The sequence below is a fragment of the Dreissena polymorpha genome, chromosome 14 (genome assembly GCF_020536995.1).
Source record: "Dreissena polymorpha isolate Duluth1 chromosome 14, UMN_Dpol_1.0, whole genome shotgun sequence".
Classification (NCBI taxonomy): Eukaryota; Metazoa; Mollusca; class Bivalvia; order Myida; family Dreissenidae; genus Dreissena; species Dreissena polymorpha.
The window spans coordinates 52,623,153-52,649,742 of NC_068368.1; the positions used below are offsets into that span (position 1 = coordinate 52,623,153).

Consider the following 26,590-nt stretch of genomic DNA (forward strand, 5'->3'; position numbering starts at 1 on the left):
TTTTTGTGAAGATAAAAATTGATGTCTTCAAATAAGTTGATATAATTAGATGCCTGTTATAATTATACAGCTGTTTTGTTTTTATTTCAGAATGTGCAAAAAGTCAATTCGATCGCTTCATCGTTTGACGAGAAAGCGCTTGAAAACATCGCAAATAATACGATTAGTTGCACCAAAATGCATTTCGTCAACTGCATGTCACAATGGAGTTTGTCTGCAACAAATTACAAATGTGCTAACGCCCATTAAGTCACCATTTTGTTCACCAGTGTATAAAGTATCTCCACCCAAAAAGCGAGCAAAGAAAAGCATTTCTACAAGAGCTTTTTTTGAGCAGCAGCCATCTTGTGAAAAAGTATGCCGTGGCATTCATGACGCTACTGAATCAGATTATCTTCTGAACATTAACAATGGATCAGTCAAAACGAAAAGCGAACAGTTAAGTGAAATCGATATCGTGTGAATCTCAAAGCTATGAGAATACTACAACACAAGCAGACAATTTAACGAGATACATATTCATAAAATAATTTGTACTAATGTATCTAAGATATGAAATATTTGTTTATCTACATCTCATATATTAACTCTTCTCAGATTCTACCACCTCCTTTTAATACCAATTTTATGAATTGTTATAGACTTTCCGAATGCTTTAAGAATGCTTTGTGCTATTGTATGCCATTATGCAAATTATGTTAATGTTATGTCATGAAATTAAATTTAATGTTAATAAAGAAGTCATTATGACCTAGTTTTATATTATATATGAAACATCATATAGAGGCCCTCGAATACATGTATGTGTTATTTAATCTTGACTGAGGTCAAAAGTGGCCACACGCAGGAAGTAAAATATTTCATTGACTCGAATAGCTAAATGACTGATGAAATAACTTCTACCGGACATGTGCCCAATTTGAGGGGGGGGGGGGGCAGATATAAGACATTAGCAAAAAACAGCAAATACACTTTACACAAGTTATGATGCTTCAAGAGGAATTAACTGGATTAAAGCATTTTGAGGACTTTTATATATATTATGTATTTAATATCGATTATACTTGGTACATGAATGCCTTCCTAACAGAATATATTGCCTAGCCCAATGTTGAAATTATGCATTTGTACACTTCAGCATGTGGTGCATTACAACTAGTGCTTAGGGTGTTTTCTACATTGTTAGATACAAGTTCCAATAGAAAACATCAGTGCAGCAAGATTTGTTTTTATAAACGATAGTGTTAACAAGGTTTTGCTATAGCCATACAAGGTAAACTGCCCCGCTCCCTAGTGGCCATGTTTTTCAACGGACCGAAACCATTTTCGAATTCAGTCGAAGTATCATAACAACAAATGTTCGTACAAAGTTTCATGAAGATTGAAGTATAAATGTGACTCCTAGAGAGTTAAAAAGGTTTTACTATAGCCATGTGAGCAGATATGCCCTCCTGGCGGCAATCTTTTTCAACGAACCTGAACCATTTTCAAAGAAAGCTGATACATCATTAAGACATACGTTTTGACCAAGTTTCAATGAGATTGAACTATAAATGTGAATTCTGGTGTTTAGAATCTTATTCTTTAATTTGACCAAGTGACCTAGGTTTTGACCTGATGTGACCCAGTTTCGAACACGACAAAGATATCATTGGGACAACTTTTCTTTCCGAGTTTCATGACAATCAAGCAATACATGTTACCTTTAGAGTGTTAACAAGGAAAATTGTTGACGACGCATTAAGGACAAATGGTGATCCTTAAAGCACACCATGAGCACCTTGTGCTCAGGTGAGCTAAACATAAGAAACTTAACGTAATATGTATTATGAAACAAATGTAATTTTTATTTGCACTATTCTAAATTTCCAGTACTTTATATTGGTTATGTCATAGTCAGAGAGGTAAAGATAATGCACATATACAGTACATATATTGGCATGTTCACAAATTAAAATATATGACTGTGAGATTAAATAAATTCTTTATCACAGTACTTCTCAAGATTTATTAAAGTCATATCACGTTGATAATTTTCTCATCAATCCCTTGACCGGTTCGGCTGTTCGGGGGAAATGAGGGACAGCAATACAGAAATCCTCCTCCAGTCAAGTCTGTTGTTTGCTGCTTAGAGTAATTCGTCCATAGAAAGGGATGTCCACTCTTACATTATCCATCCAGCTTTTCTTCTGACTGCCTCGGCGTCGACCTCCCTCTAACTTGCCCTGGAGAACAGTCTTGCACAGAGATTCGTGCCTGGTGACGTGTCCAAACCAAGCCAGCTGTACCTTAGCACAAATATTCTTGGTCATGGTAGTGCAATTATGAAATTGCCCTTACTGAAGCTTGTTTAATTCCGTTCACTGTTGTTAATTTATCAATATGAAACAATCAAAAGCAATCCAATGTAATTTGTCCACTTCATATTGATGGCTTAATTTATTTGCCCATCGATATGTAGAGAGAACATTACCGGATTCGATTTGCTGATGGCTTATATGGTAAAGTCTTTTTGGACCTTGTGTAGTACAATCTGATCTTAGTTCTGAAATTTAAAGATATAAAAGCATACAGTTGACAATATAACAGCAAATACACTTTTAACACATTGAATAAATACACATTCACAGATAGGCATGAAGGACGATGTACGCAAACAAAAACGTTCAGACGATGTACTATTTTCTAAATTCCTCGCCACAGATCTAAAAAATATTAAATAACGTGCAAACCCATGTACGAAATATTCTAAGTATGTTATCAAGCAAAAAATGTTGTATTGATTTCGTTGTGTGTCGTCTTGAATAGCAAACACGTCAAAATAAAGTATGTTCAGACGATGTACAATTTTCATTGTTTATTGTTCCTGAATGCTTGAGAAAACTACAGAAATCTAAGAAACACAACAATAACTAGAGAACATAAGGCGACTAAGCGGGTACTCTGCGCATAGTTATCATTTATTCTGATAGTATACAATATGAGAATACCTTGATTTTCGTCATTAAGCGAGAGCTTTTTCCGCCATTGTGTGCGTACGATGTACTTTTGTGATCACGTGATTCCCCGCAGTGTAAATGAGCAAATTAAACTAACATTTTGATAAGCCATTGGCTGATTGAACGTTTTAAATGTATTCAGAGACTTTATTTGTATCGTTGAAAAATATATGTTATAACAACTGTTTCAAACTATTTTCGACAGTTCTCGCGGAATGATTATGTGTGTATTTGTTTAATATCGAAAGGCAACTTGTCTGCAAAAGAAGTGACCAACTGTTCCCATATAGTAATAAAATTTGCAGACAAAATGTATAAATATAATATTACGTGGGTTCAAGATAAGATCAAGTGTGTAAGGTAATACAATAAATATTTAATGCAGATTTTAATCTTTGCGGCCAAACTTCATATCTAGTACCTCGGAACGTATTAAAGTGCGCTATTATATAATTGCCCCAGTTCAATTTAACATAAAAATCGATGTGTTCAACAAATCAAGTTACGTTTCTGACAACTCCGAACTGCTGATTGCAGAGGCATTTTCTACGTTCTATAAATTGTCTGATTGAATTTCGAAATATGAAAAATAGTAATGTTTTGCAAAAACTGTTCATAAGCGATTAAACAGGGTTTGTGATTGTTCCAAGCAGATGGATCGTGATTACCTATTAAAAACCATTATCAGAATAATTCTTAGATAACAGCCTTCTATTATGTCATGTCTCGACAATTTATATCAGTAACTCTATGGTAGTCTCCATGTATAAGACGTAAGAAAAGACATAACTTGTTTTTAATATGCTTCCACCCAAGAAATTATTGCTTTTAAGGTATAAATCTTGATGAACTATTCCAATTCTAAAGCATATTAAATACAAAATGGTTTAAAATCATGCAAATGACTAGTTGCAGAAGCTTACATATTACCTAACACCAGATACTTGAAGAGACAATTCATGTTTCGTCTACATCGATTGCAAACATAAATGTGAATGTTAGAAATACTGATTAATTGTGGATATCTATTAATGGTGGTGCTACAAGAACTTTCCATAAGACTGAAGCTTTGTTTATTTGTTTTGACGAACATACGTTCTACATAAAATTATTTAAGTCGGGCATGTTTTGCTCAAAGAATCTGTAGAGTTTAAACTTATGGCGATGTTGATAATGTTAATGATTGTGTTGTTTATAATGATACTATTTCTAGGGCATGACGATAATGCTGTTTTTCAGCATATAATAAAACACAAAAATTCAATTAAATGCCTCAAACAAAATGTCTGGTATGCCTTCTCTCTTGCAAGGCGCAGCTTATTGGAACATTGTTTACTTCTTCTGATAGAGAATAACATATCATGGTGCTACTACATTATCCTAAACAAAATCGTGTTATCTCCTGCCTGCCAAATTCAATACACTTCTGTAAATAAAATTACATTTGATAAATAAACTTTGTCTTGGTTGTAAGATTCAATCAGATAATGATTTTCACCAACATTTTGGAGATGCGGATAAAAACAAAGGCGTCAGCATCAGCACACAATTTGCGTTGGGTTATACTCAACATGTGTTTGTTAAATTTCCGCATGTAAAGACAACACTCACCATTATTTTGGAGATTCGGATAAAACAAATGTGTCAGGCTCAGCATGTTAAAACAACACTGTGGAATTTGTTGTTGAACACGGAGATATATTCGATTTGTATTCGATGTGTCATTACAATTATAATATGGTCTATTTGCGGCATATGACGGTTTTCATTACCCAATACGTTTATATGCCGTTGAAAATCTGCTGTGCTCGCCACTCAAATTAATTATTATGTGCATACAACTTGTATATAAGTTGAAGTATTTAAAAAAAATGTATAACATTTGCTTTACATGTGATCGTCTCTCAATGAAATAGCGTTGTTTGAACTAATCACACGAGTCTGAAAATGGACAATAGTATAAATAAGTGCAGTGCACAGCTTCTCGCAACTGTACAACCAAAAAACCTTACGTCCAGTACTTTTTATTTTACATTTACGTTATTTAAACAGTACACAATGTCATATTTAGTTTATTGTATATCAAGTGATATTATTTGATTCTCTTAATAATGTTATGCATTTATTGGCCGTTGTAAACGTGTTGTTATTTTTTATGTCTAAAATTAACCTAATTCAGTGGCGTAGCTGCTATAAGGCACGGCCGGCCCGGGTCTACAATTTTGTTTGAAACATGAAAAAAAAAATGCTTCAACTTCGAAACAAGCGGGTGATGTGTTAGGAATCTACATTTCATATTGACATAATCCTCAGACAATGGATTCTGGTCGTGTTCAAAGAACATATCTTCCAATTATTAAATCTACTTCTTTTAATGTGCATAGGTTCTAGCTCGCTTCTTTTCACGTGACTTGCTGATTCAAGTTTACATAGATCTACATGTAGATCTACTTGTCTCCCTTTGAACACTACAGTAAGTTGTAATCGATTATCGTTGGATTTTTATCCATTGACTGAATCCGGCTCGGTTAGGTCGCTTGATGCCTTACAATAACGTGCCGTTATAGACATGTAGACAGACATGCAGACAGTATTATTGGAAATAATATCCATGGTTTGACTTTTGAATAAGTGGAGTGTTACACTTTTAAATGTTTTTCTGTTCCATATTGTTTTAAAAGTTAGTTCTCTGGAATAAAGATAATACAATAAAATTAAATTCTCTGACATTGAGATAAAACAGTAAAATATCAAAGAAAACAAGCCAAAGTCTTATATTTTCTTATCTTATTATTTGTCAAGATATGCTTTAAGTCTCACCACAGACGAAATAGGATTTTTAAAATGTTAGGAAGACGACCCCCGGATCCCCCGTTTTTTGTGTGTATCTTATCCGTGCCTACAGCTAAAAAAATTCTAGCTACGCCCCCGTAATTGGAAGTGAGCAGCTGTCTCCACGTGTTTTGAAAACTGTAGATGCCGTGAAGCTATCATGTCATAAAGCACTTTATGGCTAATTGGTCATTGACTATGATGTGATATTCACCGATATAATAATTATTGACCTTTCCTTAAGCATCGGTCAATAAAACATGTTAGAGATGGATATTACTTCATCATCGATAGCCTTTATTCAATACCTACATGTTATTTTCATTATAAGTGTACCAACTGCGGAATAGTCAATCACAATAAAATACATTTTACGCTAAAGCATTAGCAGACGAATGGACAAATATATGATATCATCCGTAAACTACTTGTTTTAAAGGCAATCGCTTTTAATTGTTTCTAACAATTTAAATCTAGACAAACACCTTCAGCTTTGTAACAATTGTTGCGGAAAGTGTTTTAAAAACGATTTCGTGCAATCAATCCAATCTTAGTCAAACAAATTCCATTTAATTGAACACACTTAAACATATTATTTGTTTTACATAGTAGTTACTCGCTATTATATGTCTGAAGCCCACTCCTTTTACGAAATACATTTTTCAATACAATGCGCATCCATGTTGCAAGACTACAGGAGTCATCACCGTTATCACAAACGATACTGAACACTTGTGTGGTTTGTCAATGCGCACGAATAATGTGTATCGGTAGTTCAATGTCAATAGATAAAACATGATTCCTGCTTGTGTTATCCGCTCAGTTAAGACACAAGATTAATGGCCATACGCATCTCCACAATAATGGTTGGGCTAAGTATAATGGTGCGGTAAATGGAGAAATAATACATGTTAATTGATTGTACACATATGGAAATATACTAAAACAACAATTAACATCCAAGCTGTGTGCGATGTCTGTAATCGGCCCGCTTTCAATAAAACGGTCAAAGGGCTTTCGATGGAGTTTAAACGACGTGCTGGTCAATACGGACTTCAAACGCGTTGCATTCTTCAGTTACAATTATAAAATACAGATATACACGTTTATTCTATAGCTTAATTTTGCCCAACAATTTAACTTACCCCCTTCAAGTATTTTTTAATCATCATTTGAAAATATAAACTCAATATGAAATAAATAGTAGATGAGGTGATTATTCTGTGTAGGCTGAAGTATTCTGGTAAAACCAAATGTCATGGAAACTGAAAAAAGCAAGTTGGTAGTTTGTGTGTGTGTATATTTTGGTTTGAAAACAATTTAATACCAATCTTACCCCCACCCCCCATCAGTCAAATCAAACTTCTTGAAAACGGTAGGTTAATCATAACATTCATGTTATGTGTATCATTGTATAGAATGTTTGTGTTACTCTGTAAAGATTGGCTTATAATTAGTTGAGATAATTTGATTTAGTCTATATATAACATTAAGACGCCATTTTGTTAATTTGTCGCACCCAATCAAATTAATTATGTGTTTTACACAATATTTTAGCCTATGGTTAATACTAAAAATAACTTGCAAATAAGTTCCTGCTTCTAAAATAAGCAATGGCAAACATTGCAAAAATAAAGGCACATTTTAACAAAAATCAATACACGAAAACGTGTATAATGTTTTTATTATTTTAAAGTTTATACTTCACAATGTTAAAAGAAGTCTTCGTAACACGTGGCCTGTATCAACAGTTTAAACGTGGAATTTTGTAAAGGTATTTCAACGTAACGTTTCAGATATCTTAATAGCATAGTGATACGATCACTGGTTGAAATAATTGTATGCGAAAAAACACGAGATAAATAAACGGCTTTAGTCATTAAACAAATAACATTATATTAATATTTTATTGTATGTTTATTTTATTTATATTATATTTGATTGATTGTATATTTTATTTATAGTGTATTTTGTAATTTATAATAGTTTGCATTATTTTACTTTGTGATATAATATTTTCTATATATTATTATTTTTATTTTTTTATTTTTTAAGTGTTTTACTCGAGTTGTGTTTCAGAAAAATAGACACAAATATAAAAAATAATAAAACTGTACACAAACATATAATTCTTCGCCGCACGGTACATAATACTTTGTTTTTCAAAAAGTATTTCATAAAATAAAATGTTTATCAATGTTTGAAAGAAGAGAATAATAAATGATAATACCTTGTATTAAGTCCTTCCTTGATGTACAAATAACAAATAACATAGCCATTGAAACCAGACCAAATACGAAAGTTTTAAAACGTGAAAAGTTCATTTCGAATGCAAGTATTAGGTCAAATATACATCAAAACTATGTGTGTGTCTACTACTGAGAAACGCGTCTAGCTTAGTTATAAAGAACGAAATAACCAATAGAGCGTTATACGGCTGCCACGTTTGTTAAACTGCTTTCTATGATGTATTATTTATGGCATAAGCTTACTTGGTAGACGAACTTAGTGTCTGCAAACCAGTATATTAACAGTACAAATAATTTCTTATAACACCGATTAGACCAATTAATCAGCGTGTTCTGCTGCTACTACGATTCCACTGCAGTGTACCTGGTTCGATCCTTAACCAGACAGCATTGTCACATACGTTAGGGTTCGAATAACTTCCACCTCCCTAGAAAATTGTGTAAACATGGAAGCAAGTTAGCATGCAAATATTGTATCAAAGGGGTTTGGTGTTATTAATTTCATAAACAAAACTGGTCATGTTGATTTCATAAATTTTGCATCACTTAAAAAACCTGACATTCATATAACTTGGTTGTGTTGCGTTCATATGCTGCGCATAAAAACTCGGCAACGCAGGGGTTAAAGAAAAAAAAAACGCATGGGGGTAGGCAAAACGGTTAAAAACATTTGCCCCAACATATTTTAACGCAGATATTTTATTTATCCGTATATGTATTCTGCAAATGCGTTTGCATTGTCACACATCCAAAATTCTCAGTAACGGCTAGATATGTGTTTCATATCTAGCCAATGTAGGGTTTTAACTTGGGGACCTTACTCCCTATTTATTGCATTGCAATTGACGTGTCTGATACTAGCTAACTGTTTATAACAAAAGCGTTTTTTTACTTTAACTACATTGTCACATTTAAGGACAATGAGGACATTATTGACCTCTGATAGTTTACGAATACTGTTCATCAGTTAAACAAACAAAGGTCTTGGTTGCCTTATCAACATAATATATGTGATTGCCCCACGCATTTGTGTGATGAGTTTATACTTAAAGAACACTTTCAGAATAATTCTTACTTAAAGTGTCCTATTATGATTGCATGGTTCGATGAAGTATGTCAGTTATGATATGATATACCTTAAAAGACTGTGTACTATATTACACTGACCTCCATGCGATTATCCATGACATAATAAGACGAACGTCATAATATTTACATAAATTTACATAAAATGTGTTTGATAATAATACAACTTGATGAAGTTTCGAAAGGCAACATACACTAAGTAATACTGGTTTCAAAATAATAATAAATTAAGGAAGACTATACTTGATGTATACCATATATGCAGCTACTTTTAAAAAGAAATTAATTCATCGTGTCTATTGTGTGGAAACAGTACTGATCAAAATACTGAAGAAAGCGAGATATTTGTGAATGGTGTTTACATACGATACCTAAATGCTGCTGCTTTGCATATTTGTTTTGATGTAAACGATTGCAACACGTTTCATTTGAGAAGAAAGTTGTTGAAGTACTGGTAATGAGTGGAATACATGTTATGGTAATATTGATAATTTTCATGATTGTGTTGTTCATGATTATAACCATTCGAGGGTATGACGATTGTGCTGTTAAATATAAAATAAAATAAAAAGCATGAATGTTGTAGATTATGTTTATTAAAAAGCACCATTTCTTTGAACCAGCTAATGTTGGTCTGTCTTGTATGTTGGTTGCTAGTCTATTGTTCATTAGGTTCATGTTGATTTTTTACTCGTGTGCATGGGAATAATCTATCTTGATTTAAATTTGGCTTTAGTCCTTAAACATATGCCGATAACTCCAGAAAAAGCGCGATGAATCAATCATATTTGATGAGAAATAACTATCTTTAAACGATAAATGACAAGTGCACGCGAGGGGTTGCGTACATAAGCTTACATGTACATGTGTTCTTTTAAACAAATATCAATAGTTCTTCAAGCAATTGCATTCAAAGTTTGAAAAACATGCTTGAGCTTTTGAATATATGATTATTGTGTAACTTTTTTATAAAATTATAACGCAACATGCAGAAGGAGTGAGGCATGCAAGTTTGTATGTATAATAAACATGGGGGGGAACTCCTTTAAATCAAGCAATTGCCATACCTTGACTTTCTTTTGCTGCCACACTTTAAGATCACTATTATGTAAACATTTTAAATATAAACTGTAATATGAAATCATAAGTTATCCACACATCATTATTACACCATTATGTCAAAAAACAATATCGTCACTACAGGCGGGGTGAACATTATCAAACAATTGTTCGATATTAATGCAACAAACGGCAAACAGTATACTGATACTAAAGATAGAATATAACATTCTCGGTATGATGTGCCACAACTACTTTCATAAATTATGTCATGTTTAATAGCCATCTTAGGTGCGTTTATTGACTTGCCTGATGAATAAGCCCTCAGTACTAAGGAGGTTTATACAGTGCCAGGTATTGATTTCAATTCATGTACGTATCTTCAATTATAGGTATCGTTATACGCATGATAAATGTCTTTTGTATAATTGTTTAAAAAACGATTTTATAAATGAGTTTCCACCGAAGTTTTCTATATTCGCATGTTTGAGCCAACATATTTCACGAATCAGATACGTGTAACTTGTTCACAGCTGTTATTTAAGGTTTATAATCGATAAAAAAGACATAATGGCCACACATCAAAGTGATGATTGTATATGTTTTCTAAATAACTGTATATTTTTCAAATAAAATTACTTACGGTTACTCTGTTGGAGACCCATCTTTATTTGTGCAGTATTTACATTTGAAAAATGTTATACTTTGAACAAAGATTCTATTATGGTAGCTCAAAATTGATCCACGTCTCTGAGCATGATCTGCATTCGAAAAATAAAAGACGAAACGTAGCTGAAAACGACGTTTATTTATTGAATAACTGATTATCAGACGTTAACGATTATAAATGTTTCTCTTCAAATTGTAATAACATGTTACTGAATGGTAGAGTTACTATCGTTTAAGGGGTAGGTATAACAATAGATGCCAGAAGTATTCTGTGTCTCTCCTTAATAAATGTCGTGAATTATTGAGATTTTTCGGTCTTAAATATAATTTGGACCATAATTTTAGACACTCACCTACAGTTGAATGAATAACAGAGAAGAAAAATTTGGTTATTAAAAACTAAACTTATCTAGCAATCAAGCGTTAAGTGGTTAATACAAATGTTTAAAAGACAACGAACAAGTAGAACAATCGTCGATTTAACCTGCAGTATGGTAAGCCATCCAAGCAGAGCGTCTTGCCTTTATGTGGCATGGTCCAAAACAATTTAAACCTAAAACAAACTTCAACAGCCTTATTCCTGAGCGCAAACAACATGCACATTTTTAGTAAATGCACATTATATTTCTGACGCATGCGGACATAAACTCTTCTGGAGAAAAGCTGTGATTGTTAAAATGTTTCAGGAAACTTACCGTTATCCGTTATACTGTACTGTAAGTAAATAAATACAATGTTTAGCACTCATAAATATCGAACACAACTTGTTGATTCGTTTGACGGATCGTCTGAAATCGTTTATGAACTGAAGAACAGCAATTGGTGCACAGCAGATTGAGCCCAAACCTAAGGACACGTAAACTAATAGTTGTAAAAGATAGGTGTGAATGTAACGTTGCTAATTATCAAGGTATCAAGAAGTAATGTGTGTGGTGTCGCTGTGTCATGTATATATCATTCAAGATGAACGATATCAACGAAGTGGACACGATGTATTCATATAAAGTATTCAAATGCCTTTCAGCACAAATGTTAATATTTATTTGCTGCAATGTGATGTGTTGCAAACAGTGTCGTTTTTTAAGTCTTGAAAATAAATCGAAATAGACGTTGTAAAAAGTGTAGAAAGTAGATAATAGAGGATATAAACAATTATATTTATGGATAATATATGTATTCATATCTAGCATTTTACGTGGCCTAACGATCAATTGACTATTACTTTGTTTTACAAGTTTGGTATGATACATATAGAGTATAAGAAAGTACCATCAAATTGTAACGTGGATAAAAATACATCACACGCTTGTATAAAATACCAATCAAATGTTCTCAGCATAGGCACATACGTATTTAAAATGTAAATGTAAGAAACAAAAACATGAAGACACGTATGAACCGATAGTTTTGAATAAGTAAAGGACTAATAGGTACAAAAGCATAAAAATGTGTTTATATATCCTTTAAAAGAGGCACTACATAATTATTACAATTTGTTATGCAAAAAAACCTTCACATTGATGAAAAGAACATGGCCAACAGCCTAAGTGTTGATCCGGCTCGTCAAGGCCTGCTCTCTGTCTATCGGGCCAAGGTTACAAGCATGTTTCCGGAGAAGGAGAATGATGAAATAGTTAAGTTGTTTACTATTTATAGCATATCTTTCACTAGGCATGTTCAATGATAAGGCGTTCAATTAGACAGTTCAGATGTATAATTATCTTCCATAAGCTGACAATTAAACAAACTTTATTTTTATTGTCAATAGCATATCTTCCATTAAGCATGTTCTAATATCAAGCTTACACTCATCAAATTACAAAGTTCTATGGCATATGAGTGATTATTTTTGCAAGTTAATACAAACGGTTACAAGTGTTGTAGTATTTAATGGTTTCTATCTTAGATACCGTACGCGTTATGGGCCTTACTTACAAAATGTATATCCTCCCAAGCATTTGCACAAGACGACCCGTAAGGGAAACTGGGTATATCCACTCGAGTTAGAGGACAATTATATTAAATGGTTTTCTGGTACGCAGCTTAGTGTATAACTGAATTAGTAAAACGTAAATTCAAGACGAACTTAAGGAGCGATTTTTAAATTAACATTGGTATGTTTTGAAATAAATTTGAGTGATATTTTGCGTTGTTCAGTTCATTCCAATAGCGCGTTTGTATCGCTTGAATTTTAGCAAATACTGAGCGTAACATGTGTACAATGAATTGTAACATGGTTAACATTGATAACACTCTGTATTGGTCATAATTGCACATTTTAAGAGAGATATAAGATAATTTTGTTAATGAACTTAGTTAGGAGGTTATTTATACTTTGGTACGTTTAGTAAGATAAACGTTTTAGTTATTTGCTATACCTGTCCCCAATAGATAACATCTATCTCACGGGTTACATCCGATAAGATAAGTAAAACACCGTCAGCCGTACATAACATTTATTTCTTTATATAAACTACGCTGCATGCGTTTTTTTAATTTAAATATATTTAGTTGAAGTTGTATGTGCATTCCCTAAATCTCTATATAATTGATAGGTTTAGTATTGAACACTCGTATTTCAGTAAGTTGTGTGTTACTGTGTGTGATTAGACCGGAAGTAGAACTTCAATGCAGTTGTAAAATTAGACAGTTTTTTTACGTCATCGTAATTATGGATACTAACTCTCATTTGGACATTACTATAAGAAGTGTTATGATGTCACACCAAGGCATTGTTAACGTAATGTTTCCTAAACCAGAATCTAAACCAGGTGACCATTCCTATGTTATATTGTATAACGTTTCATTATATTTGAGTATACTTTTTTGTACACTGTTTCTGTTGAACAAAACAATTGGACTAAAACATCATATTATTTAAATACTCTTTAAAAAAGGAACTTCTAGCCAAACCCACCTATTCACTAAGTATTTACCAAAGAAAATATCGTATTAATATTTTAACAGCTATAAGCTGTTTTATGAATGGTTTACTGCAACGTTTGCTCTCTGCATATGCATTTTGATTTTTTGTATAACGGTTGCTAAATTGTGACAACAGCAGGATGGCAATACATAACAATTTATTTATAGGAATTGTCCTGGGAGGATCAAAGAAGGCATTGTAGTTGTTATACCTTTAAAATATGTCGAACGGGCGGCATATGTTCATGCATTTAGATTGTAGGATAAATCAGCACAATATAAAATAATAAAATATGACATGCCGTTAGCATTGCATTTGACAAATGGGTTGTCAGTAAGTCTCGTCTCATTAAAACGCCTGATTATAAGCTGGAATCAAGAGCTATATAGTCCATACCAAAGTAAAGTCGCAATTCCATTAGAATCATAAGTTCAAAATTTAAATCGAAAATGAGCAGTGCATGGATCGATAAGTAATCTATAGGTCATTAGACTTTATAAAACTTTTAAAGAGTTTGCATAGAAACCATTGGTGTTGATTCAGTGACGGTATAAACGTAAAAAGTATTCCATGCCGGTGTGTGATTCATGTGGTCGAGGAACAATGCAACTCTTCAGACATAATAAAGAGAGAAAGTGCGTTCCTCTCCAGCAGCCTTTAATTGAATGCAAAAGATAAATTGCTTATGTGATACAGGAAAATATAAACAACATAGTAAAAACAATCAATGATTATAAGTGAGGTCATCGACGATCAATCCAAAGTATTGGTATTTTTAAACCAGATAAGTGTTGGCTTGATCAAATACTATACTAAGAATACATCATAAAAGACAAGTGTAGATAAATAGAAATCTCTATCAGCAACGTAATTCAAATTTAAAAAGCAAAGTATATTAATAATTATTCCATAAACTTAAGTTACTTCTTAATTTCTCAAGGCTAAAATACACCACAACAAAGTTTTTGAAAAACACATTACTAACATTTAAGCACAAATAAATGAAATTAGTGCAAGTAACAGCTGATTCTCTTTTTGTTAACAATATTTAAGAACCTTGCATAAACTATTATAATTGTCAGATCTTAGGGAGCAATAGTAAAACATCGTTAAAAACAGTCATGCATCAAAGTATTGACACATTACCAATGTACGATGAAATGTCTTACTAAAATAAATGCAAATTAATTTAAACATTTTTAATAAAACTTCTACAATATCTCAAATTATAAATCAAAATCGAGTTAAGCTAAAAACTTACCCTGTACTCAACGCACCGCATTTACATAATAAAAGACGGAACAAGGAAGTGATTAAAGACGAAATGTTATCTTGAATATCAGTGTCATTTAATACTGCGTGTTCAAGCTTATGTCAACAGTGGATTTATACACATTATGATAACATTCCAATATTTACAACCAAGTGAATAAATCGTGAAAATGAAATTGCCAAATTCTTATTGTTTTTTCAGCTTTGTGAAGTATGAGATTGTTTCGCCCTTAAACCGGCTTTGAACCACAAATAATCAAAAGGAATAACCGTTTTTATCATAAAAGAGCATAACAACAATCGTTCGTCTGAACTTTTATTCGTTCATGGAAAACACTTTCCTTCCAGTTGCAGTGAATGAATGGTATGTAGCAGTTGTGAAAGTGATACGAATAACACGATTATTTATAACAAAACCCGTTTTAACTGTTATTTGTTTAAATTTATGTCGCTGTAGATCCAAGTGGTGTTCAGGAGCCCAAACGTTTCGTTAAAACAATGGATTTCGATGTGGAAAATACCGATTACACCGTGGCCGAGTTCTACGAGCGCTTCGTAAATGAGTTGCCACAGGTTGTCATGATCAGTCAGGGATTCCTCGGAGACATCGTGGCGGACACATTCGATAGAGAGATGGTGAGTTATAATAACAGTTGTAAAACTTAGAAGCTGGTGGAAATAGCAGATGTCCTTTACTGCAGTTTTTGTATTGCATCATTATTGCATAAACTGTAGTAATATTTGCTTATTTTTGCGATTAAGTAGTTCAGAATATCCCTTGCAAAACAGCTGATTATGTGTCGTTGTTGAGCTTACATGTACATTATCTCTCAAAATAGATATATTGTACGTGGTTATATAATTACTTTGCATGTGCGAGGGATAATGACCATCTAATGTTATGCCGTGCGTAGGAACTGTTACCGGCCCATAAGATAAAAATACCCACGTTATTAATCAAGGCCAATGCATGTCATTTAATCAAATGTTTTCACATGAGAAGCATCGATTCGATATATATACCTTTGTTACTCATATAGTCAATGCAACTGATCATGTTTAGAATCATTTTCATTATATGGCACGTATTGTAGTGATTTTAAAATGAACTTTTGTAGATAAATAGTATAAGAATATCTGAATTGAGTGAATTGAGTGAAATTTCACTATACCAAGAACAGTGCAATATGGAAAACGTTTAACAAATCCTAGTTTTATGGTCTTCATAACAAAACAGGATTAACATATTATTGCGCTTTGTTTCGCAGATAATCCGTATCCAAACGGTATCCAGGCAACGGCGCGTGGTCGCCAGGGCCGATATGGGAGATCATTCTAAACTTATTAGCATCCCGCTGACCTACCCTGAGAAAGTCTGCGTCGTCAAGAAAAACAAATGTATTTTGGTTTATTGTAACTTCGTACAACCGTTTTCTTTCAAAAACTTTTTTTCAATTTATTCTTATATATAAAAAAACAATGAAACTCTAAAAATCTATACGGATAGAAATGTTAGTTAATATCCACTACTTTAAGAACGCCTACTTAAAACATTAAATAATGAAAACTTGTATCAGCGAGAGGGATACTTTCATTAAAAAAATTGCTGTTTTCAGCCCTTAACAAAACCTACCCTAATTATATCATATAACCTATATAACATTACTGTAAGTTTAAGATTCTATTTGTAAATTATGTATGTTTAATGCGTAACCGCAACTTGCAAACACAATGTTATAGTATATTCAACTTAATCTTCATGAAGAGAAAAGTTTAGGGCAAATTGCAGGATGCTGGACTGTGCTCCTTTTTTGTTCTCGTCTTTTCCCCGTACCACAAACGAAATGTTGAATATCTTAAGACATTCAATAATTAAGTGCACATTTTAAAACCTTCTTTGTAACCATATTACTCAATACCATGTTGGATTAAGTAAACTCAGAACTGGTCGTGCAACAATTTAAAACCTATTACCCTATCCTATATTTTGTCCTATCTGACACGTCAACGTCTCTATAATTTCAACATTAAATTGCATGTGACTGATAACTTAATTTCATTTATCAAGATAAAATTATCTCACAGTGAGCAAGGTCCAGACGATAAAAGGGGTCCTGGACGGATATAGCCTACCGTGTCACGTGCAGTTCCCAAAGGACATAACCATTAGCGTGGGAGGTCAGACCATCAGCACGAATCACATCCCAAAACTTCAGCTTCAGAAAGCTTTCGATGAGATGTACCTGCTGGGAAACTTCATTGTTGATGGTAGGTTATTTTCACGAAAAATATCGTTATTTGGAACAGGGGTTTAAAGTGAAACTGCACGATTTTTTTTTTCAAATATTTATGAATTTATAAATTTTATAAAATGTGTAAAAAACTTATTTCACATAGCGGGGTTGGGTATTTCCGACTACCTAAGACAGATTTTGTTGTGTTCGGTAATACACTCTCTTTTTAAAGATAGCATCATTCCATATATTTCTACAACTTTCTAGATTACATTTGCGGCTATTTACGACTGCGCTGTACTCTTCCAATAGAAAATATATTCATGTTAAAACTTAACCATATTGCGGCCATTTCCGAACATATCGGCTCTACCGTACACGATTGTCGGGTATTTCCGAACATAAGATGTTTTTTTTTAATAAGTCAGTATTTTTCTACTGAAATATTAAAAAGTTTATTGCATTTCATTTAAATGTTATTAAATCAACAATCATAGAGAATTAAACGCGTATAATGTATAAATAACACGCTTGTAAAAAAGAACAACTTGTATGCAATTTTCCTAATTAACGTATCACGAGCTTCGCGCATTGCATTAAACGGCGACTACTCGTTACTTAATGTTACAGCGATGGTCAACAATAATTACATTAAAAGGGCACATCTCGGTCTGTACACAGGTAATATGAAATCTGCGAAAACAGTGGTCACATTCGATGAAATCCTTTTCATATGGCTCTTCGGCGATTGTCCCCACTACTTTGGGAATGATGCCGGTACCGGGCTAATTGCGAAAATTAGCGGCGGTTTCGTCCGAAATTTATTGATTATGCTGAGATCTCTAGAAAACATTACACTTTATAAGCTGCATGTTAATATCGAAGTGGTTATTGATTTCCTGCAAAGTTGTGCTTGAAAGTACAAACCGCGTCTAAATCGGGGCTCTTGAGCCTCATGTTCCGTAGGTTAACCTGATTTGCATCAGTAGACTCGAAGGTCGATGAAACTTTGATATGAACAACATCTGCCAACTTTGCACATGACTCCATATATGATACATAATCCTCAGTTGTAAGTCAAATTTCTATAAATGCGCGATCGATTGATAATCAGTACCGGTTATTTGTTTGGCTATGTTCATTTTAAACCGAAACTGGTTATTTACTACTGAACAAGTAGTATAAGAGTATGGCTCCATAGCACTGAAGAAACAAACGATTGTGAATCAGTTATGTGTGAATAAACCAGTGACACTTTCATTGGATAGTTTCAGTGGTTCTGTGGCCTTGCTGTACCTACCACACTAATCAGTCCTTACGGTGTACTCCTCGGCGAAACAGAAACAATCGTGGCCAGTTACTCAAAAGACTGATATGGCAACCCAATGTAATCCTCGTGGAAATTGTGCACTTCGTGCTTAATATTGGCAAAACTTTATTTCGACACATTTAGATAATATTATGTTAAAATCTAAAATTATGCGTACTGATGAAATATGCTTACAAAAACATACGAACAGAGCATCTATACGATCAATGAAAACGTTCGGTTATAGACTCACATTAGAAATAATGTGAGGCTATTTCCGACTACCCTGTTAAAATCTTTAGAGTCATGACAAGGAGACATAAGCGCAGTTGAACCTGAAGTCGTACATGTTTATTATCGAATAAATACAAGTTACGAAGAAAGCCATTATTTTATAAGACTATGGAATCTTAGGCATTAACATCAAAAAATAGTAAATAACGTAAATTTCTCAACTAGAAATCGGTGCTGTTGCAAAAAAGTCGTTTTTTAAACTACATATATATCGATATCTGATTGCGCTGGCTATGAAAGCGAAGGGAAAATGATAGTGACGATAACTGTTGACGTCATATAAAATTCATTGTAAACGTCATGTGTTAAGTTTTAGGTCTAAATTAATGTTCGCTAATACCCGCATGTTCGGAAATACCCGACCCCGCTCTATATTTCAATTAAAATAAAAGTTAAGAAGAACATGTGTCGAAAAATGCAAAATAAGCCAGATATTTAATTCTGAAATCGAAAATGTCTGTACTGTCAGTCGAATTCGCCAGCATGTATAGCATGCATGTACGATGTGAATCTAAATTTAGATTTACAGATCATTTTAATTTCCTGCAACGATATCTATACATAAGACACACGAACACTAACTCCGATCCTAATAACAAGACGAATGCTTCGGTTATTGAAGGTAAATATGCACTATCGGTTCGGAGAGCTAATTTGTCTTTGTTGCATATTATGAACTTGGTCTTCAATAAAGAATTGAATAGCATTTGCCTGCGTTTCATCGGTGTATAAACTGTCAGGAAAATTACGCCGTCGGCGTTTATGCATAAATTAGGTGTATTTTTCCCGACAGTTCATACACCGATGAAATGCATGAAAATGCTATTCAATGCTTATAATTACAACACAAAATGATCTTAAAGCTGAAATTCTATCGTGGTAAGGGTCATTAAAGTCCTTTTTAATTAAGCGTATGAATCTTTTTTCAGTTTCGGTTTCATCTCTGTCAAACGGGTATATCGTTGAAGTTCGCGCAAAAAAATAACGCCATTGCGCTAAATTGACCTATAAAAAGCAACGCCATTACGTTTTGCGAAAAACATAACGTCATTTTGGCAACTTGTTTATGACCAGTACGTATTAATGTTTAAATTTGCATACGAAGTGGGTTCATGAAAATGAACCAATGAAAAACCGGACACGTGAACAAATTATCCAATCAGAATGCAGCATTCATATGAATGTTATCGAAGTTGTAATTATTGTATAATTTTCTTGCCTATGTTGTGTTATTGTAACATATTTGTATCAATATATTACAATTTAACACATATACAAATCTTGAAGTCTCACTTTAACGGCAATCAACATATTGAGACCTGTTTCACATACGAAATGCAAGCAATGGCCTTGTGTTTATTAAGATGTGCAGTAAATGAAAGAGAGCAAATAACCGAATGTCCCTGACGGTCCCCGTATTCCTGACGGTGTGCTGACTCAAATCTTAACATATCTGCATGACTTAAACGTACTAATAATTTGATAATCAAGTGGTTTCTATAACATTATAGTAGGATATTCAATACTCAGCAAAACTTGTGAAATGAGACAAAAACCTTAGACAATCATAGCTTAATATAGCTCGCACCTATTTCTGTCGCATATCAATTTTTGTAATTCGTCTTGAATATTTCCATAGGCATCCCAATTCTTCATCATTTTTATTGGCAGAAACTCAACGACAAATCGAGACGGTTTCTTTTTATATATTGTATTTGCTTTTTTACTCGTATGAGTCTTCACACTATATATTTAATACCGCAGGTGTAATGGGACCGGAAGTTGTGCACGTACCATTGTACCTGTCTCAATTGCGTATGACCCGCGTGACGTGCCTCAAGAACACATCCCAACAGAAATGGCGGGGTTACCTGGAGGAGTTGGCGCGTTTTAGTTCATACTTGAATTATGACAAAGAGTACGGGAATGAAGGTTTGTGAAATCAAAGCCTTTTGACACTTGAAAAATATGATATATAAGACATACACAGCAGTTTGGTGAAGTATTAAGTATATTAAGGTGTACTGGGTTTAAATACAATCAGAGAAAGTGACGAATTGGTCAAAAAAGTAAACCAAAACACTACGTCGCAACACATTACCGCATCATATACAATTAATGAAAATGGCTGCACTTCATTGAAAGATTACACAAACATTATCATGGTATCTAGAGAATGCCCTTGTAACAAGGGGCTAAACAAGGGACTTGCAGAATATAGATACCTATTGTAACTTACATTAACAATGTTTTCATGCACGTTTATCATACACAATTAATGAAAATGGCTGCACTTCATTGAAAGACGAAACAAACATTATCATGGTATCATTTGAAATATATCGATATATATATATATATATTATATTATATAGGCCAAACTGGCGATAAACTTAGAAATAGGCGATCTGTCCATGAACAACAAATGCGAGACCCCTCAACAAGACAGATGCCTTTAAGTAAACATTTAGATGAATGTTCACATAATGAACCAAAATTTAAAATATTTCCATTTTATAAGCTATTTTCGAACAATATTTCAGCTAGGTTAGCAAAAGAACAAAATTTTATACATGTATTTAAACCCAAATTAAATTTCATTTGTATTTATTGACGTTATGACGTCATAATTGATATGACGTTATCTCCATGACATTTTGACGTTGTAATATATTGTATTATGCCCTGATGAGCTATGCGAAACGCGTTGGCTAAATCAATATATATTTAAAATCCCAGACACGTGTTTTTACTTTTATTATATATATATATATATATATATATATATATATATATATATATATATATATATATATATATATATAATCACAATTATTACATGCTATACCCTGTTTCCAATGTAATACAACAATTACATATTTGTTTTTATTACACATGTGTAATACAAGATTTTTAAGCGTTTTCATTGGCTTAGTTTTCGTTTATTGACCAATCGCATAATCGCATTTTGTTTTTGTGCTGAAATGACGTTGCAACGTCGAATGACGTCACGAAATGTAAACAACATTAGGGATTTATCATTATGTTTGCGTAAATATTTTTTTAATTTGCTTATTTAAAAGCGTGTGATAAAAAAGATCTGACACTCGTTGTCATATCATACCATATTTTATTAAACTATATATATATATATCAAATTATATAGCTATCGTTGCTTACATTAAAAATGTGTTCATGCACATTTACACGTGAATCTTTAATAATAAACACCGGGACATGTTTCATCAATATTTTAAACATAAAATATTAAACACATGCTTATTTTGTTGTGATCACTGCTATAATAATCCCTTGTCATTTCCAATAGCATAAAATATGCATTTTTTTCATCGTTAATTAATTAATTAATAAGCATTTCACTGTTTCTTTAAAAGGTTTATTATTGTATTATGATACAACAGGAAATATCTGATTAATATGAAAATAAATCTAACTTTGTTGTCAGTAGAGTTTTTCTTTACTCCAGGCATTGCCCAATACGACGCATCGGCGGTGCATTCAGACACCGTTTACTCCTACGTGGAACCAAGACAATACTCAAACATCGCTTCGGTGTTCCAATATCGTCGCGGGAACCCGATTGATATCCCCACCTCTATACCTTCAGATGAGGCTCAACATGGAGATACTGAGTCCGGGTTATATCACGAAATCACAGATTATCACAAGCCAATTTTGGCAACGTTTGGAATTCGTAATGCCCATGATATATCTCTACAATCACACAAAGCGCTGGAAGTGCAGCCACAGAAACATTTTAATGTATCTCAAGTTCATAATCAGAACAAAGACCCAGTATCATCGGTAACTGCACAGTCTCTCGTGCAAGCACGTGAAAACATTAAATCAACGGGACCAGAACCCCGTGCATCTCAGCAACCAAATAATAGTCCGGCTCCGGTCCCAACCGTTAGGGCCCAACCGCCCATCGGGATCAAGCCCCGTCGGCCGCCACCGGAGATTCCAAAGACACATGAAAGCCCTCATTTGCCCGAGAGCCTACCGAGGACTCCCTTGCAGACGCTGGCATCTGCAGAACACAAGTTGGCCATCTACTCAAATGACCTTCCGAGGACTAGCATTCCTCCTTTCCGACAAGAACCGAAGGACGCCATAGAACGCAAGCAAATATGCCCTTCAAATCCAGGTCAGCAAAGCCACACTCTGGATTTAACTGAAAAGTCTGGCCGCGTAAATGAACATTTACCAACAGTTAATGACAGCATTGATGTGAAGAAACTGTCGATTAACGAGGTGTGTGGTTATCTTAAAGTACTGCGGCTGGAAAAATACGAGTCGATGTTTCGAGAGGACATGATTGACGGCGCGCTCTTGGCTGAACTGTCTAAAGACAATTTTGAACAAGCATTTGGTATGACGGTACTTGAAGCTGTGCGAGTTTTAAAGTTCGCAAAAGAAGGGCATTTGCCGAGGTAGACAATTGCAGTTACAATGTGTGTGTCGCTTGAAAAACCAAGAAACACATGAAAGACTGTTACTATTCGTTATAAAATTTACAGTAAACTTGAATGTAAGAGGTGCAACCGTTTTCTTCGATAAAACTTATAAAACAATACAGGACAACTATTACTTTAAAATGTAAAAGATGAAACTGTGTTCTTGTGCTCTTTTAATTGTGTCATACCATAATGTCCGTTATAAATAATATTAAAATACTGTTTTGGTTACAATTGGCGTATTTAATTAAGACCTTGTAAAAGTCGTTTAATCCAACATATTGTTCTTATGTGTACATGTTGCGTATTATACAATTCAATAACATTATTGTTATTATTGTATACTTTACTGTTGCAAATATAATGAAATTATTAACCAAACTTTCCATGCAATTCCAATTGATTTAGAACGTCCGCAACTTTATGTGTAAGCAAGAAAAAAAAGGTAATGAAAACTCTAAATAATTTAACAACACAATATTTGAAAGGGTGCATACAAACTTTGTACGTGTGTTACTTATGTATTGAGCACTGTTTCCGTGAAGTTGTCTTAGATGGTTTTTGACCTAGATTTCTATCGATTTTTTTATGCGTCGGAAACACTGATTGCCAATGGAATCGCGCAAATGGTCATGCTTAATGGATTAAAAACCCACAACAACAGTTGAATCTTTTATGAACGGTTTTAATGATTTTCTCTTATGATCAAATGTATATATTTATTCACAGAAGCAAAACAATTTTTCATTTATCAGAGAGAGAGAGAGAGCGAGAAGCGAGAGAGAGCGAGAGAGAGAAGAGAGAGAGAGGGAGAGAGAGAGAGAGAGAAGAGAGAGAGAGAGAGAGAGGAGAGAGAGAGAGAGGAGAGAGATGAATAGAGAGTGAGATGTTATAGAGAGAGATGATAGCGAAGAGAGAGAAGAGATCATCTCGATCTCTCGATCTTCATCTCGCTCGCTCTCTCTTCTAGCTCTTGGCTCTTTCTCGTTCCGTTCTCCGAGGAGAAGCGAGATCGCTCTATAGAGAGAGAGAGAGAGAAAGAGGGAGAGAGACAGAGACAGAAACAGAGACTGAAAGAGACAGAGATTATGCTTCTTGTATGCACACACCTGATATACACATTGGCTTCATATGACTTTGACAAAGGCGGATCTTCATTTCTGATGTTTGTTCTTTTTTATATTAAGTGTCCAAAGAGTTGCATTTACTTATATGCTCCATTCTACACAGACCAGGAAACCGATACGTAGGTTGGACTCTTTTATTGAACGTTTTTTTTTTATAAAAGCACTGTTTTCCATTAAATTAATATTAACAACCGTTTTCTGAAATAATCAATAGTTTTCCTGGAAGAGGAAAATAGTATTAATTAATGTGTATATACTTTTAAAACCTCTCGTTCTAGTTGATATTTAATACTTTATATTTAATCACAGTACACTGTCTCCTTCGTTTTAGTCCTGTTTAAATCTTAATCTGTTTAATTGTTTATGTTTGTAATCAATACCTCAATTACAGAGCATCTTTCTACCAAAGGCATTCCTTGAAACTGTTAGTTAGTAAATGTAAGTAGAGGCGCTTAAGTGTATTATTTAATGTATCTAAAAGATTTTTGTAAACCGATAGGCAAGGTAACCGCTGTGAAGGGTATGCAGAACATATTCGAGTGTTCTCCCTTTAAAACTCAGCCGGTAATGATATCATTATTAACGGCGCTAAGTGCAATCAAAGTAAACATTAACCTGTTTAACAGTGATATATACTTCATACGATAATATGTATCATGCAATTAATTGTTCTGACTGAACTTTGAAATTTGGATACACAAACAAGTAAGCGGCTGTTAATATCGTTGCTTGGTTTTAACGTGTTTTTTTTCTCAAGACGTTTGTTTGTGTATATATATAGTTTACCGATCAAAATTTAAACATACTCTGTTATATAGATGCATTTGAATTACGTTAACTTAAAAAGTAAAACAGCAGAAATTGTATTTAAAAGCCCATCTTCATATCCACTTGATAACTAGTACTCGATTTATTTATAGGTGTGTTAAAATATCCGTTTTAATAATGCACAATATTCATCATCTAAATTAAAAATCGGCTACGATAACGCATGGAATTTTAAGAGATTATTTATGAAGGCTGGGTTAAATATATATTGAAATCCATAATTTGAAAATTAAAGTTAATCGCTTATAAATATAACAACATGGTCATGATAGTTATATTTATTAATATAAAAGGTCATAATGTAGAACGTAAGGTTTAAGAAAAAACGTGCGTGTTAGACAATATATATTATAACTCGCATTAAACGGCTTCTTAATTACAATCAACTTTAGTTTGCGCATAATACAACTTATACTTTGACTTTAAAACATACAAAAATACTTGTATACTTTACGATTGAATCGTTTAACCCGGATGATATTGTACTGCTTAAAAGTAAGGTACCCGGGGTAAGGTAGGTTTATTCTTCAAAATGTAAGAAATTATGAGGATGTCAAAGCAGACATATTTTAACTTCCAATCCTAAACGCTATTAGCAAAAATGTACACATGCAATTTGTACTCTTTTCTTATTCGATTTAAACAGCCTCAGTACGGTTATTTATATATTCATTCCTACTGCATTTTACTACATTAATTTATAAAACTCATTACCAGGTTAATATTGATTTTAAACCATGAGCATATCATTATTTTCTTAAATGCAAAGCAAATGATGTTCCAATTCATCGAGCACGCGGTGTTCACGCTCGTTCTGGCGGTGCTTATCAGCGTCTACTACCGGAAGGGGCCCTGCTACTTCCTGAAGATCATCGTCCTGGCGGTGAAGGAACTTCCGGGAGTGCAGACCCTGATTGACAAGGTCCTTAAGAAGGAGGTCACGAGCTTTGTGAAGTCGTCCACATTGGCGCAGGATGTAGTTTCCAGCAAGCCGCGTATTGTTCTTCTTAAATCAGGTACGCCGTATTAAGATTACCAGCGTATGCATTGACCAATGCCGTAATGTTATTAAAGGGGCCTTTTCACAGATTTTGGCATGTTTTGAAGTTTGTCCTTAAATGATTTATATTGAAAAATGTAAACATTGGATCTAAAAATCTCCAGTAAAAACACAATAATATAATTAAAGACAGAAAAAAATGTAACCCGCCATGGGGCTCGAACCACT

The 26,590-nt window shown here is 33.6% G+C and overlaps 3 protein-coding genes across 5 annotated transcripts in view; all 3 read left to right on the forward strand.

Moving 5' to 3' along the window:
• The window catches only part of LOC127857122 (uncharacterized), a 139,770-nt gene that overhangs the window by 99,855 nt on the left and 13,325 nt on the right, over nt 1–26,590 (forward strand). Inside the window, 1 exon segment of the mRNA XM_052393483.1 lies at nt 26,132–26,378. Within this exon segment, the coding sequence (XP_052249443.1) occupies nt 26,135–26,378 (244 nt within the window). The 5' untranslated portion in view covers nt 26,132–26,134.
• LOC127857120 (uncharacterized) overlaps nt 1–26,590 on the forward strand; it is a 123,331-nt gene that overhangs the window by 71,686 nt on the left and 25,055 nt on the right. The gene's annotated exons all lie outside the window — the stretch shown is intronic.
• Nucleotides 13,368–23,641, forward strand: LOC127857118 (uncharacterized). Of its 3 annotated transcripts, none has more exons than XM_052393476.1 (6): nt 13,368–13,665; nt 15,550–15,728; nt 16,361–16,490; nt 17,178–17,360; nt 20,694–20,861; nt 22,417–23,641. In XM_052393476.1, exons 1-6 carry the CDS (start codon nt 13,566–13,568, stop codon nt 23,385–23,387), a joined length of 1,731 nt encoding a protein of 576 aa, XP_052249436.1. In that variant the 5' UTR covers nt 13,368–13,565; the 3' UTR covers nt 23,388–23,641. The 3 variants fall into 3 exon arrangements, with proteins under 3 accessions (XP_052249436.1, XP_052249438.1, XP_052249437.1); XM_052393478.1 differs by having other exon boundaries at nt 13,383–13,475; XM_052393477.1 differs by lacking the exon at nt 13,368–13,665 and adding an exon at nt 15,174–15,456.

What these genes read in the sequence shown, in the direction of transcription:
- LOC127857118 (XM_052393476.1), top strand. Translation starts at nt 13,566, where the DNA reads ATGGATACTAACTCTCATTTGGACATTACTATAAGAAGTGTTATGATG. An exon ending in ACACATTCGATAGAGAGATG is followed by an intron (nt 15,729 to 16,360) that starts GTGAGTTATAAT and finishes TTTGTTTCGCAG; the next exon opens with ATAATCCGTATCCAAACGGT. An exon ending in CAAAGAGTACGGGAATGAAG is followed by an intron (nt 20,862 to 22,416) that starts GTTTGTGAAATC and finishes TCTTTACTCCAG; the next exon opens with GCATTGCCCAATACGACGCA.